The 15,201-nt window shown below is 38.1% G+C and overlaps 1 protein-coding gene and 1 non-coding gene across 2 annotated transcripts; both read left to right on the top strand.

Annotated features, from left to right (window-relative positions):
- Window positions 1–1,047: 1,047 nt before the first annotated feature.
- Window positions 1,048–8,235, top strand: pnn (pinin, desmosome associated protein). The gene is made up of 9 exons (XM_048190847.1): window positions 1,048–1,211; window positions 2,692–2,763; window positions 4,765–4,833; window positions 4,923–4,998; window positions 5,090–5,184; window positions 5,288–5,363; window positions 5,675–5,830; window positions 5,946–6,084; window positions 6,452–8,235. Exons 1-9 carry the CDS (start codon window positions 1,099–1,101, stop codon window positions 7,648–7,650), a joined length of 1,995 nt encoding a protein of 664 aa, XP_048046804.1. The 5' UTR covers window positions 1,048–1,098; the 3' UTR covers window positions 7,651–8,235.
- Window positions 8,236–12,555: 4,320 nt separating this feature from the next.
- On the top strand, window positions 12,556–12,638 carry trnal-uaa. The gene has a single exon. It is a non-coding gene; the product is annotated as a tRNA-Leu (tRNA).
- The last annotated feature ends 2,563 nt before the right edge of the window (window positions 12,639–15,201 follow it).

Below are 15,201 nucleotides of genomic sequence, written 5' to 3'. Positions count from 1 at the left end.
CTTCTAGGTATTTCATTGTCATGGTGTTGTTGTCCTGTTCTGCCAAATAAAACCATGTCAGATTTATTAAATGACTCACAAAAAAATCATCCAATTTTTAATGAAAATGTTATGAAAATTAAAGACATTTCCCATTTCCCATTAAAGACAAAAATATCATGGTAGTTTCAGCCAAAATTGTTAAATTAAAAACAATTTTAAATTTGACATCTTTTACAAAAAGTGTAAGACACTTTCAGAATGGTTCTGTAATTTTAATTAAATTAAATTATTTTTTTTTTCTGTAAGTTTTTTTTGATGTCTCTGTGATGCCACTTCAAATTTCTCACACATGTAATTATTAGCATTTATTTAATGAAATTATATATATTATATGAATTATATATTTATTACATAGGCATTTTTTAATAAATAAAATAACAAGTCATAGAAGTGGTATATGCAAGGTGAAGAGTATGATTTTTTAAGAAAATGCTTGGTCAGCATCTATTTGAGACTTAGAAACATGTTTGCATCTGCTGGTCTGACACTGACACATAAATTAAAGGGTTAGTTCACCCAAAAATGACATTTCTGTCATTAATTACTCACCCTCATGTCGTTCCAAACCCGCGAGACCTTCGTTCATCTTCAGAACAAAAACATGACAGGGAAGAGGAGAAATTGTTTAATAAAGTTTTTGTTTTGTGCACAAAAAGTATTCTTGTCACTTCATAACATTAAGGTTAAACCACTGTAGTCACGTTATGTCTTTACTACTTCTCTGGTAATTTCGTTGTTTTTTATGGGAGATACAAAACCTCTCGGATTTCTTTAAAAATATCTTAATTTGTGTTCTGAAGATGAACGAAGGTCTTGCGGGTGTGGAACGACATGAGGGTGAGTAATTAATGACAGAAATTTCATTTTTGGGTGAAAAAATGTTTCAATTTTTCTCATTATCCTCGATTACCATCTCGACGGTGATCCTGTCAATCACATGGGCGGTTCTTGCGCGCCACCTGTGTGCAGGACCGCCCACGTGATCAGTGCTACTCGCCTACATTGAGTCGAGCGCGCGCACGACGCTCCACGCGCTGCTGGAAAACGAAGAGCAAGATGGCGGTGGCCGTGCGAAGTTTGCAAGACCAGCTCGAAAAAGCCAAGGAAAGCTTAAAGAGCGTAGACGAAAATATTCGGAAACTAACCGGCAGAGATCCGAGTGAATTAAGGTATTACTTTATGGAAGCATTTTAATCAGTAACGTTTATTTGATGGAAAATAACCCAGGGCCTGTTAGCAAGCTAAGAATGCGGCTAACGCACAAGCTAAAGTATCACATGTGTTTTAATTTCAGCGGTTAAAACGTCGACATGACACACTGCTCGTCTTTATATTTGTGCAGCGATATCTAAGCCACACAGGTCCCATAAATAAGTATGCTGGAGAGCTAGCAGCATATTGAAAGCATAATGATACGCCATATAAAAGACATTCTGTATAATGAAGGCTTGTATAATCTAGCTTTAGTAACATGTTAATTAGATTAAAAACAAGGCTCTCTCCGAAGATTATTCATGAGAGTTTAGCTACTTGTAAATTGTAAAGGTCATACATTTTTCCTATAAGGACTTCCTGCTTTGTTGTTGTTTTAATGGGAATTGATGCGTGTTTCTGGTTTTTCATCCGAATATTTAGGGACCCAACCAACACAGTATCGTTAATTGGTTGTCATGCAAAAGCAACAATGTCCTCTAGATACGCTTTATAAGGCCATGTTTGTTTATTTTTTATTATTATTTTTTTTTATATAAATAAAGACTATTGATTTATGTCACAGCCTTGAACATGATTTTGGTACGTGTGTCAGATGGTATTATGGGAATCATTCTTATTCTAGAGTGCGTTTGATTGGACACACATCTATGTAGTGCAAGTTGAGTCATCAATAAATTGCAACAGTGCCTGCCCACTTTTTTTTTTTTTTTTCAGCGGTTTTGGTTCCAGAAGTTTTCATAAATTTTTCTTAGTGTTTTTAGAGTAATTAACAACCTTGTAGACCACAGTAGGTTAAAAGGTTATTACAAAATCAATTTCCCTATGAAGAAAATGAATGGGAATTTTACTACTTGAACATGCCAGTTGCCCTCTATAGCTTTGCCCAATTTATAAGTTATGTTTTGGTTTGTATATCTGCTAAATTTGTGCAGATATGCACACTAACATGATGGTTAGCTTTGAGGCTTAAAGGTTACAAAACTCATATATTGATTTAATGGGGTCTGAAATAATAATTTGCTTATTCGTCTGATAATTAAAATGAGCAAAATACATTGTGGTTGGCCTAATTCTTGTTGCATTTTATCTTTACCTTTTAAGGGTTTTGCTCATGGCTTGTGTATGGTTTTGGGTTCTTTGTGCTGAATGGGATGAATTTGTGGCAAAGTATTATAGAATTTGAGTGGATGCAGCAAAAGCAATGCAGTTTCTCTTCCATTTTCAAGGTTTATAATCCCTCTTGTTGGTATGTCATAATTGCATTTACTGTTGTCTATGTCTGTTGCTTGTCAGTTAATATCCACTGACCTAGATTATGTGATTGAGAAGCTTGTGTGTTTCTGAGCAGGAAGTTGCACAGTCAGTCATTAAATTTGCTGTTTTATTTAAAGCTGTTTATTAACTCTGCATCTTTTAACTTTTTCCCTTTTCCAGACCGGGTCAAAATAGGAGACTGTCCATCACAGGCCCAGGTGGAGGTAGGGGGCGTGGAATCAATTTGCTGAGGTAAGAATCTGTTCTTTTCTAGGCAAATACTTGTAATAAGTCAGAGCTCCAGACTTTTCACCTTTTCTCCTGCTTGTGTGACTACATTTTGTTAGCGGGCGCACTGGTGCTACCAACTGATAAGAGCTGCCATTTGTTGCATATCATAAACATCAAACGGAAATTAAAGTGAAACAAAACTGTGCTATTTGTTTGAGCTACACTGCGCGGATCGTTTATCAGCTCAGACCAATATTAGACTTGTGGGTCGTTCTTGATCACACAACATCGTTACTACACAATGCTGGGACATCTAGTGAGAAAACATTAAAATTTGCTGCAGTATTAATAACATCGCTGCAAGATATAGTGAAACATTCATATTCGGTGCAGAATTCTGACCTAAACCATATCAGATCAAACAGCGCTGATGTGGAATCCAGGAGAAACGTAACACTAACGAAAAAGTTATAGAAGACTTTTCAATCCACAAATCGCCAACATTTACCATAGATTTAAAATGGTAATGCTAACCGTAACCATGGTATTATGGCAGAAATGGTCAAAAGTTGTTTTTTTTTTTTTTTTTGTTTTTTTTGTTTTTTTTTTTTTTGTTACATTATTCATCGCAGGGTACGTACAACCTTTTGAGGGTGAAATTCAAGGGCTTTACACTTTTTCCAGCACTTCAAAACTCTAAATATCCCATTTTAATGTTTTTATTTTATTTCTAAAACTTTAAAGATGTTGGAAAACTAATGCTTCGTAGACAACAAGCACTTAAAAAAAAAAAAAAAGACATGAAAGGAGCACAAGGCAGAGGAGCACTTACTGATTTATTAGACATTTCCACTCCCTAATAAATGGAGAAAAAAAAAATAAGTCAAAAAGTCTCATGAAAAACAAACTTTTCTTCAAATTGTGACTGAATTACACAAAGCAGGTAAAGAGCACTCATTTTATAATCACTGAAGCTGTCTGTCAGTTCAGTATAATATAGGAGGAACATTGAACATTTAATAAGCATAGAATATTTAAATTTTCCCTATAAAAGTGTTTTGCCCATTACTGTAGTACAGAGAATCCGGGTATATTCAGTACCCACTGATAGGGCTGTGCCAGTATTTACTTGAATATGACATGAGTGAAGCACAAAGCTTTGTTTACAAAAGAAATAATAGGTTAGCAATTAAATGTGACATCGCAGCCATGGAAACATTTTGGTTCATGCCGAATGAGAATGCAGGGGATTATAAACGTTTCTTTCATTCGCATTTAAAAAAAAACAAATGTTTTTTTTAAATTATATTTAACTTTCTTATTTAGGTTACCCTTATTTACCAATATTTATTTCATAGTTTTACAGGCTGTAGTGTCATTTCACTGATGGAATAGCTAAAATAAACAAGCACGTCTGTTACCCCTGTTAAAAAAACCAGCATATGCTGGTTAAGGTAGGTTTTGAAGCTGGTATGCTGGTTTGAGCTGGTTTATGCTGGTCAAGTGCTGGTTCTGGTCCTGAACCAGCATAGGACCAGAATAAACCAGCTCAAACCAGCATACCATCTTCAAAACCTGCCAGCATCTGCTGGTTTTTTTTCAACAGTACAAAATGAATGTTAGCATATTATTATTTATTTATTTATTTATTTTTTTTTTTGATGTTTCAAAATTTATTTAACTGAGGTAGCATAATTATAATATACACACACACACACACACGCTCCAAATCATATTTAATGTTTTTAAAATGGGCTATATAAAATAGTACATTCGTTCCAACAGATTTTGCCGTGGTACCGAAATTGGTACCGAGAACTGTAAAATTTTCATGGTATCAGTACCGACTATTGGAATTTTGGTACCGTGACAACACTAAGATCAACTTTATGATTAAAAATCAGGTGCTGGTGTCACTATCTATAGTACTTAGTGGCACCGGTGTTACTGCTCTCAAATGTTAGTCTGGAGCCCTGTAAGTACATGTTGGATTTTTCCTCAATTTCTTTCAACCCCTGTCAGGCGTGGACTCTCAGATAGCGGTGTAGGACCCCCAGCCAAACAGAGGGACATCGAAGGGGCACTCTTGAGGTGAGTTATCTCTCGCCATTCTGGATGGGTTGTGAAATAAGTTCGTTTGCAGGTTTCCAAATGTATTTACAACTTGTCTCTCAAACTAGGCTGGCAGGGGATCAGCGAGCCAGGAGAGATTCACGCCATGACAGCGACGCTGAGGATGATGACGATGTCAAAAAAGTATGCAGACCACATTTGCCCCCCCCTAACCTCCCTCATGTAGATTTGTTTCCCTTATTGTTTGAATCTTGCTTTTGTTTTCTATCTATAGCCAGCGTTGCAGTCATCTGTGGTTGCTACCTCCAAAGAACGTACGCGCCGAGATCTTATTCAAGATCAGACCATGGACGAGAGAGGAAAGCAGAGGTACTGCTTTTGTTTTGGGCAATGTCTGCAAATGATCAATTATTTTCTTGTCTTTCCACTGCAAATTTTCTTGAATTAATTTAAAAATTATTTTTTCATTCAGAAACCGGCGCATGTTTGGCCTACTGATGGGAACATTGCAGAAGTTTAAACAGGAGTCTACTGTGTCCACAGAGCGGGTAGACATGCTATGAATTTTGTGCTAGGCTAGGTCTAGAACAGGGATGGGTAAACTCTGTCCTGGAGTCCTTGCCTATAGTCGTCTAGTAATCCTGAAGGCATTGATTAACTGGTTCAGGTGTGTTTGATTAGGGTTGGAGCTAAACTATGCAGGACAGTGGCCCTCCAAGACCAAATTTGCCCATCCCTGGTCTTGAATGACTTTATTTGTATTCAGTTCACGTTGATAGTCAGCGAATTGCACACAACACTAAGTCGAACTGAAACAAAGTGCTGCTTTAAATTTAAAACTTTTTTGCCCCCCCTCCAGTTAAAAAGACGGCAAGAAATTGAGCAGAAATTGGAAGTGCAGGCAGAACAGGAGCGTAAAAAAGTTGAGAGTGAAAGGAGAGAGCTCTTTGAAGAGAGACGTGCCAAACAAACCGAGCTGCGACTTCTGGAGCACAAAGTGGAGCTCGCTCAACTGGTATGTCTCTCAGCTTCTGGGCTCTTTTATTGTATGCTTGCAGTAATTTTTTTTTCGACGGACTATCCTTGATCTGACTTTTCCATGCATTCTTTGTGTTCTCATGTAAATTCAGCAAGAAGAGTGGAATGCACATAATACTAAGCTCATCAAGTTCATTCGCACGAAGACCAAGCCCCCGATCTTCTACCTGCCTGGGCGAATGTGCTCCGCTACTCAAAAGCTCCTGGAGGAGTCTCAGAAAAAATTAAATGGTAAGCGTTTCTTGTTATTGCTTTCTTCATTTTCACAACTTATATTTTAGACCCTGTTTATGCACCTGGTATTTCCTTTTGTTCGTTGCACCAAAAACCAAACATTTAAGTAGCTTAAAGGCATTTAAAGTATAAGGTATATAAGGTGCATCTAAAAAGGTAAAAATCTAATGATTCAAAGCGTGTTTTCTACAGTATAGGAACATTTCAAATGAAGTAATGAAGCTAAAAAGGTGTTTTAAAAATAATTTGGGATCCGTCACATGAAATACTGCTGCTATTTTTTTTTTTTTTTTTTTTTTCCACTTAAAATAGGTTATGATTTGAAAATCTTATGTATGCAATTTTTTTTGGGGTGAATTTTCAGGTGTTTTTGATGAAAGACGCGAAGCCTTTGCTGAGCAACTCAACAAAATGGAGGCTCGGCCAAGGCGTCAGTCCCAGAGGACAGGTGACAGAGAAATGGAGGATAGCCGTCGGGCTGAAGAGACGAAGAAAGAAGATCAAGAGGAGGGTAAGGCTGGAGTAGGGCGGACAGGTAATAGGCATGATGTGGAGATTGAGGATGAGGAGGAAGATGTAGTGGAGGAGGAAGGAGAGGAGAGCTCAGAGATTAGGGAGAGGGAGGGGGAGCAGGAGCAGGCCGAGGAGAACGATAAACATGAGGAGAGTGAGAGGAAGGCAGAGGAAGATGAGGAGGAGGACGAGGAGGAGGATGTAGGAGCAGTTAAGGAAGATGAGGAAGAGCAGATGGAGATCACAGAAGTTGTGAGGGAAGCTGAGGTGGAGAGTAAGTTGCAGGTTGAGAGTCCAGAAGCCATAGTTGAGGAGGTAGGTAATGTGAAAAGGGAGGAAGAGCAGGAGACCGAGAATGAGACTCAGCAGGACGTCGTAATGGACTCTCAGCAAACACCCGAAAGCCAGATGGAAACGCAGCCTGAGGAGTGCAAAGAGCCTCAACTGGACGTCCCAACCCCTGGTGTGACAGAACATGACACCAAACAAGATGACGCTGCGCCTGAGACCCAACAGCCACAGCTTGAACCTGACCCAGAAGTCCCCTCTCAAGAGCTGAGCCAAGAACCGTCAGTCCAACCACAAGGAGCCAAAGCGGACACAAAGGAAGCTGGCAAGGAGGCCAATGATGATGCTCGCGGACGTGCCAAAGTCCGGGAAAAGAGGAGCAAGAGCCGAAGTAGCAGCAGCTCCTCTTCCAGTTCCTCTTCAAGCTCCTCCTCCAGTGGATCCAGCTCCTCTTCTAGTGGCTCCAGCAGCACTTCCTCTGGTTCCTCCTCGTCGTCTTCCAGTTCACGCTCCCGCAGCCATGGCAGGGATAGAGACGGCCGAGACCACAAACGCCGCAGGAGGCCGTCGGACAGGGAGCGTAGGAAGAGCGGCAGCGAGAGGGGACACAAGTCCTCCAAAGGCAGTGGACGGGAAAGCAAGGGGTCCAAAGACAAGAACTCCAAACCAGACAGAAAGAGGAGTCCAGAAGGAAGCAGGTCTGGGAGAAGGTCCTCCAGAAGCGAGAGAGATCGTAAGTCTGATCGAAAGGAACGACGTTGAGAAGATGATGCTTCCAGTCTTGCATAATTTCTTCAAGGCCGTTGTGTGGTTACCTTAGTTTTTTGAGGTGCAGTTGCCTTGCCGGTGTTCTTGAGTAGGTTTTACATCTTGAAGTCTCCATCTCCGTCTTTTTTTTTTTTTTTTTTTTTTTTTTTCCTTCTAGTTTTGTCTGGCAACTGGTTATTTCAGTGTATCTTGGAATTTTTAAGATTTATAAACTCTGCTTTTACGAGCCATCACTCTAAATGTATTGATTTTGTGCTATATCAGAACTTCCACATTATCTGACAGAAGTAATGCTTGAAATGTGCTTCTCACGCTGATCCACCACAGTCCCACAGCTGATCCACCAGTCTTGCCAGTTCCTGTTATACAGTAGCCACTGACTTTTTAAGTTATGTGATGCCATACTAACGTGACTTTTAACATTCAGTGAAAATCAAGCATCCATTCTGACAGTATCTTGCAGTGATGAGGGTTCTTTCTTGTTGGAGCAAAATTGTCTTGTTTTTTTTTTTGTTTTTTTTTGTATAAATCATTAACATGGGGGGGAAAAAAAACATTAAAGACAATTTCTCTTCATGATTCTCTTCTTGGTTTTTCATGTTTTCACACATGTATTCTAAATGGTTTATTTACATCATTTTAGCATAATTTGAGATTGTGTATTCTGTGACAATATTTTCAATATTATGACTGCCAAAACTAAAAAATGTATGCTAAATTTAATTGAACATCAGAATGAACAATTTTAGCCTAACCATAAGTCCCGTTATAAAAGTATTGTTGCATTTAAATGAAACAAAGTAAAATTTCTTTTCCAATCTATTTCCTTGTAGTAAAGTTCCTTTGTTTGCAGTTCTTTTGAGCAAATTTTGACTTCATCTTACCAGTAATTATAATGGTGACAAGAATAAAAGCATAATTTCTTAAATTTCTTAATTTCCTTTAAAGAAGGTATGCAATTTGTTTTATTGGCTGATCCAAAGAGTGTAATATCTAAACTGCATAATTTGGGATTAAATAGTTTCATGTTTATGTAAATGTTTTGTAAATTTCTTGTACATGCACGCACAATTCTGTGAGAAACCGAATGTTCTTGAGACAAGGTTGTACTTTGAAGTTAAAAGCAATTGCTGGTGTGAGCTAGTAAAATGCAGCCTTGTTGAAATATACAGTAGTATGATGTACTTTTCTCCACCTCATGGGGGCAGTAGTGCTTTGCAAAGCACCATGAGAACATGCTGTATTTCCTCAGGTCTTCTGGCGTGTTTTTGTCCGCTGAATCATCTGGTTGTTTCCACATTGTTAAACGCATCAATGCAACTGCATAAAATTTCTTATCAAACTTGGCCATATTGACATTTATATATTAAATATGTACTCTCGCCTGCCATTTGCAATAGTAGGCTTTCTTTGGCCAATCAGATCGCTAGATAATTCATCTTAGAACCAATACAATCTGTTATTCAACATTAAAAGAATGTGAGTTGTTTACATCTGAGAACTACGCAACACAATAAATTAAATGGTTAATAGTAGAATAGAAATAAATGTTAAAGATATGAAAACTGCAGAAATGTATAAAATATTGTTTCCATCTCAAAACTAAACCCATTTACTTTCTTAATGCACAATTTGTGGGCTTATTTGAGGGGTAATTGGATAATGTTATACATTTATGAATATATAGGCCTATACACAAGTTATGGTAAGTTGTGCTCTACGGGTGGTCATTACTTCTTACTGGATCTCTGTTCCTCTTTGCAATGTAACCCTCTGTGCCCCCTAAGGTCCTTCCCTCTCAGCGGAAAGTGAGCAGTCAGCTGTTCTGAGCCTCATTAGTGGTGTCTGTCTCTGATGAGCGGGATGATGAAGCCTTTCTATTGATCCGTCTCCAGAGGAAAAAGTGCTGGGTAAACAGGACAGAGTTACAGCTCAGAGGGGACCGGCTCGGACACGACTCTCACAGAGGTGATGCAGGGGAGAGAAGAAAAGCTTTATCATGCTTTTTACTTCTCATTTCAACTTATACATGTCTTCAGAAAGTGTAGTACAGTCCTTTACGGCTTAAATGACAGAATCAAAAGATATTGGAAGTTAAATGTGATGAGAAGTACACAATTTGATATTTAAAAAGGGCTTTGCGGTCTGATTTTTTTATACAAGGTTTTCACGCTCACTGATAATCTAAAAATATTCGGAAATGTCTTTCAGGCCTATAAGAATCATGGAAATTAATACATTTATGGGGATTTGACACACACACATATAGGCCTAGGTTTGTAGTTATACTTTAAATCAGTTGATATTTCACTATATGAGTGCAATCTCTTTAAAATGACTTTTAAAAATCTTCCAATTATCAAGCAACTGGAAAGTGTTATGAAAGTTCATTGCAATTACATTTTTTTTTTGAAACCATCTATGTTGGGTTTTAAACATTTTGATGGACCCCCAAATATGATGATTCCCTATACAATAATATGAAGTTAGGTGTATGTATATATATATATATATATATATATATATATATATATATATATATATATATATATATATATATATATATATATATACACAATGTAAAAATGCGTTTATACCTCTTAAAAATACTTTTAAAAAATAAGTGTCCTTTATCTCAGAGTTATATCTGTTAAAAATAAACTCAGTAGCCTATACAATTTCCGACAGCTCGAGTCATAAAAAAACAAAACAAGGATGGCCGAGTGGTTAAGGTGACACCCTTTAAGAGTACCCAGACCTCAGTGTGAAGTTTTAAAGAAGTTTGAGACGTTTTAAAGAATCATATATTCAACTGTAATACCCTATATAGAAAAAAACAGTTCTTCATAAGAAAAGGATTCTTTGCAGAACTATTGAAGAACCTTTATTTTTAAGAAATTGCTCATAATAACAACAACAGATAAGAGTATGATAAGAACACATAAAAAAGAAAGAAAGAAAATGTTCTCATTTAACCTAATATGGTTGGTTACCTCTTTAATAAGGGATTGTGAATTGTTGTGCGGGTAATGATATAGTTTTTATTCAATAAATGAGTCTTTATAGTTGAATAGTATTCTTAGGACATGAATGAATGATTTTCTTCCACACTTTGTGGGTGACTGTGCAGTGCTTTCTGTGTGGCCAGTGTTTTTTCACAGCGGTCATGTGAGAACAGTTTGATTTTTAGATCAATAGCAAGATTCTTTCCCCCAAGCTTCAAAGGAAGAATGATTGAGCACAGCTCAATGAAACCATGGTCTTTTAATAAGCGGGTGTGGGAGTCCCTTATAAATGGCTTAACTGACTTGTTCACTGACACTATAGTATGTGTCACTTAGGCAAGTTTAACAGTTTGTTCTTTCGAAAGCTGAGTTGTGAGGCTCACAGGGGATCAGAACAGACTCTAGTCTCAAGAGTGCATCTGTTCGTGACTCTCGTTGTATTAGAGAAATTAAACTAACCAGATTGGTGTTAAGTTTACTTTGGTGAGCTCGGTTAACTGGTGAGTTTCAACATAGGCGTATACTGCTGCATTGATCAAGGCTACTTTTCACTCATCACACAAGGATGTCAACGTCCTTTCTGCAACTTATATTCACACAGAAAAATGAAATTATTTCTAGATTCTTTAGTCTAAATAGTTTTTATTTTTCATTTTTCAATGCTGGTGCTATTTTGCAGGTGAAATACACTGATCAGGTGTAACATTATGACCACCTTCCTAATATTGTGTTGGTCCCACTTTTGCTGCCAAAACAGCCCTGACCCATCAAGGCATGGACTCCACTAGACCCCTGAAGGTATGCTGTGGTCTCTGGCACCAAGATGTTAGCGGCAGATCCTTTAAGTCCTGTAAGTTGCGAGGTTTGGGCCTCCATGGATCGGACTTGTTTGTTCAGCACATCCCACAGATGCTCAAATGGATTGAGATCTGGGGAATTTGGAGGCCAATTCATCACCTCAAACTCATTGTTGTGTCCTCAAACCATTCCTGAACCATTTTTTTTTTTTTTTGGCAGGGTGCATTATCCTGCTGAAAACAACACAGCCACCAGGGAATACCGTTTCCATTAAAGGTTGTACATGGTCTGCAACAATGCAGCCCCATACGCAACAAACTGTGTATTCTGACACCTTTCTATCAGAACCAGCATTAACGTCTTGAGCAAATTGAGTTACGGTAGCTCATCTGTTGGATTGGACCACACGGGAACCCCCGAGACCCTGTCGCCGGTTCACCACAGTTCTTTCCTTGGACCACTTTTGATAGATATTGACCACTGCAGACCAGGAACACCCCACAAGAGCTGCAGTTTTGGAGATGCTCTGGCCCAGTCGTCTAGCATCACAATTTGGCCCTTGTCAAACTCGCTCAAATCCTTACACTTGCCCATTTTTCCTGCTTCTAACACATCATATATATATATATATATATATATATATATATATATATATATATATATATATATATATATATATATATATATATATATATATATATATATATATATATATATATATATATATATATATAACCAAACTCCTGGGAACAAAAATAGTACAAAATGTAATTTCTGTCTGCATGAGTCACAGAAACTGCTTTTATCTGTTACAAATAAATACAGAAAACTTGTGCACGTGTAACCAATGGTCAAGACTCTGGAAATAAGATCGAATGGAAAAATGCCCATTGAATAATGCATATTAGTTTAGCATTATTGCAGAATACAATTTCTAACCGCACGAGTCATTGAAACCAGTTTATGCCTTGTTATGCCGGATGGCCAAGTGATTAAGTGGTTAAGGCTTAAAGTTAAAGTTAAGCATTTGAAATTACAGTATAGATGTGTAAGTTCAAATGTCAGGGTCTGTTGCAGTAAAAGATGTTTTGTCTCAACCAGGATGGCCGAGTGGTTAAGGCGTTGGACTTAAGATCCAATGGACAAATGTCCTCGTGGGTTCAAACCCCACTCCTGGTAATTTGTCATTTGCGTGAAGTTGAGGTCTTCCATAAATGACATGGCAGAAACAGTAAGAAAAAAATGCTATGCAAGTCCAAATTCAGCCAATGAGACCAGAACACATGATATTTAGTGCAAGTGACATTTTTATGTTTAGATTTATGTGAGGTACACTGTTTATCTTAGTATTTGCAATCATTTAAGCGTTGAATGTGGCACTGCGGCTGCTGTGTTCCAGTGGGAGATGGCATTCAATCTTTCATTTTGATGTAGTGTGGAAAGCCCCAAGGCACAGAACAGAAATCTACACCATGTGTGAACCACCGCAGAGCTTTGCGGTTTCTGATCTCAAATGCTCTGACAGATCTGGTGTGTTTTCCTCATAGACAACCCTAAATTCTAAATCGAAGTTTTCCTCCTAATTTCTATTCTGGTGGGCTCCCTTTGATACTTTACATTTCTTTTAGACTTTTTGTCAGGATTGGTTGAGTTCCTGCACCACCATCCAGTCGAGATCCTTGAAGGCAGTTTGGAAGGCAGCACACAAATTTAGACGTCATGTGAAGTGCCATGGCAACAGCAAATCTAGCAAATCTGCAGTGCAAGTTAGCCAAGCAAATGCACATAATTTTGAAAATACCAAATGTCGTCTCTCATCACTTCCTGCATTTTGTTTAGGTGACCTTACTCTGAAAGCTGTCAAGGAAATGATCTCAGACTTTATCTACTATGAGCATGAAAACCTCTGAATGTGTTTTACCTTGAAACCTTGTGCCCGTTTTTCCAAGAATACGTTTGAAATGCCATCAAATGGGGCATGAAATGAAATGCAGCTTAAACTTTAAATATGTCTGTTTAACAAGAAGATTTGCAGTACTTTCACATTTAGAAAATCATTCTAGCAGAGTATAATACACAAGTGATTTCATTTATTTATATACATACAATATATCCATAAGGGCCGTGCACACCCCCACGATGTCCACAAATGCCTACGCAGAAAAATAGGAGAATAATATCTGTGAATCCAGCACATTGAGACCTAAATATCGCAGTCTTTTTAGCCTGAAGTGGGCCTGAAACTCTAGTTCTTTCCCACACGGGCCTGCAGAGCAAAGGACAAACTCATGCTTATATTGTTCTTCTGACAAATCCTACTACAAAGCTCTGGCCTCCTCTCCATGCTAGCCTAAGGCTTAGACTCTGGATTTAACTCCAAAGCCACTGGCTCAAGTAGCCGCAGTCCGTTGTTGGGTCTCCAGAACCATGTGCGCTGACACGCATCCCGTAGGAGGCTACTGAAAGGCCAATTCTTTCACCCCGATCTTGCACCTACCACCCTCCGTAGTCCCTCGAGCGGAAAAGCAGACAAGTCTGTCATTTGTTCTGAAGTACAGAAATCTCTGTGAAGGGCTGGAGCAATTGTTTTGCAGTTGTTCAATCCTGGAGGAAACTCTAAGTGGACTGCTTGTCTTTTTGGGTGGAGGAAAAGCACTCAGGCGATGCTCTGCTCTTCTATTGAAGCACTCTGACAGCGATGAACTGAAAACAGACAAGCAGTTTTATTTACCTGGACAGTCAGATTTCAGTACTTTCCCCCTGCGATGTGACTTTTTAAAAAAAAAATAATATGGGCAGCTGATTTATTTGTGAATGCATGTAATTTAATTCACTTAAAGTATATAAGGATAATCAAAGATGATTAATTTAGGAAAAAAACAATTGACTGTCTGTGAATCATTAATTCAGTCACTCCCCAGTTCGTTCAAGCACACTGATTTGTTCAGGAATGAAATAAGGGTGTTGTGTTCTAAATTGCCCCATAGCCCCTTATATAGTGAACTATTTTGAATATCAGACAATTTGTAGTGGTGTCCGTATTGGAGATTATTGTATCTAGTGAAATAAACTCATGATATTTATGATATTCAATGTCTGCATTTGATTGCTCATTTACATTCACCCATTCCTCATGTAGTGCACTATATGACATTCACTATTTAGGGAATAGTCAATGAGTGGACAGGGGGTAGAGAGATTGTTTTATGAATGAGAAATTAATATTTCACTCAACAAATTCATGCAAAACATTGATTCTTTCAGTAAAGCTACAACTATTTGTTGCTCAAATTTGGCCATCGAAAAATTGCCAAACAGTGGTAAATGTGACCGCACCTCTAAAATGTCTCTAAAAAGGCACCTCTAAAAAGGCTCACAGGGAATCAGAACAGACTCTAGTCTCAAGAGTGCATTTGATTGTGACTCTCGTTGTATTAGAGAAATTAAACTGACCAGATTGGTGTTAAGTTTACTTTGGTGAGCTCGGTTAACTGGTGAGTTTCAACATAGGCGTCTGCTGCTGCATTGATCAAGGCTACTATTCACTCATCACACAAGGATGTCAACATCCTTTCTGCAACTTGTATTCACACAAAAATGAAATTATTTCTAGATTCTTTAGTCTAAATAGTTTTTCCAATGCTGGTGCTATTTTGCAGGTGAAATACACTGATCAGGCGTAACATTATGACCACCTTCCTAATATTGTGTTGGTCCCACTTTTGCTGCCAAAACAGCCCTG

The sequence above is a fragment of the Megalobrama amblycephala genome, linkage group LG5, assembly GCF_018812025.1.
Source record: "Megalobrama amblycephala isolate DHTTF-2021 linkage group LG5, ASM1881202v1, whole genome shotgun sequence".
Taxonomy (NCBI): Eukaryota; Metazoa; Chordata; class Actinopteri; order Cypriniformes; family Xenocyprididae; genus Megalobrama; species Megalobrama amblycephala.
This window is presented reverse-complemented; position numbering and strand designations above follow the sequence as displayed.

What these genes read in the sequence shown, in the direction of transcription:
- pnn (XM_048190847.1), top strand. Translation starts at nt 1,099, where the DNA reads ATGGCGGTGGCCGTGCGAAGTTTGCAAGACCAGCTCGAAAAAGCCAAG. An exon ending in AGAGATCCGAGTGAATTAAG is followed by an intron (nt 1,212 to 2,691) that starts GTATTACTTTAT and finishes TCCCTTTTCCAG; the next exon opens with ACCGGGTCAAAATAGGAGAC. An exon ending in ATGATGACGATGTCAAAAAA is followed by an intron (nt 4,999 to 5,089) that starts GTATGCAGACCA and finishes TTCTATCTATAG; the next exon opens with CCAGCGTTGCAGTCATCTGT.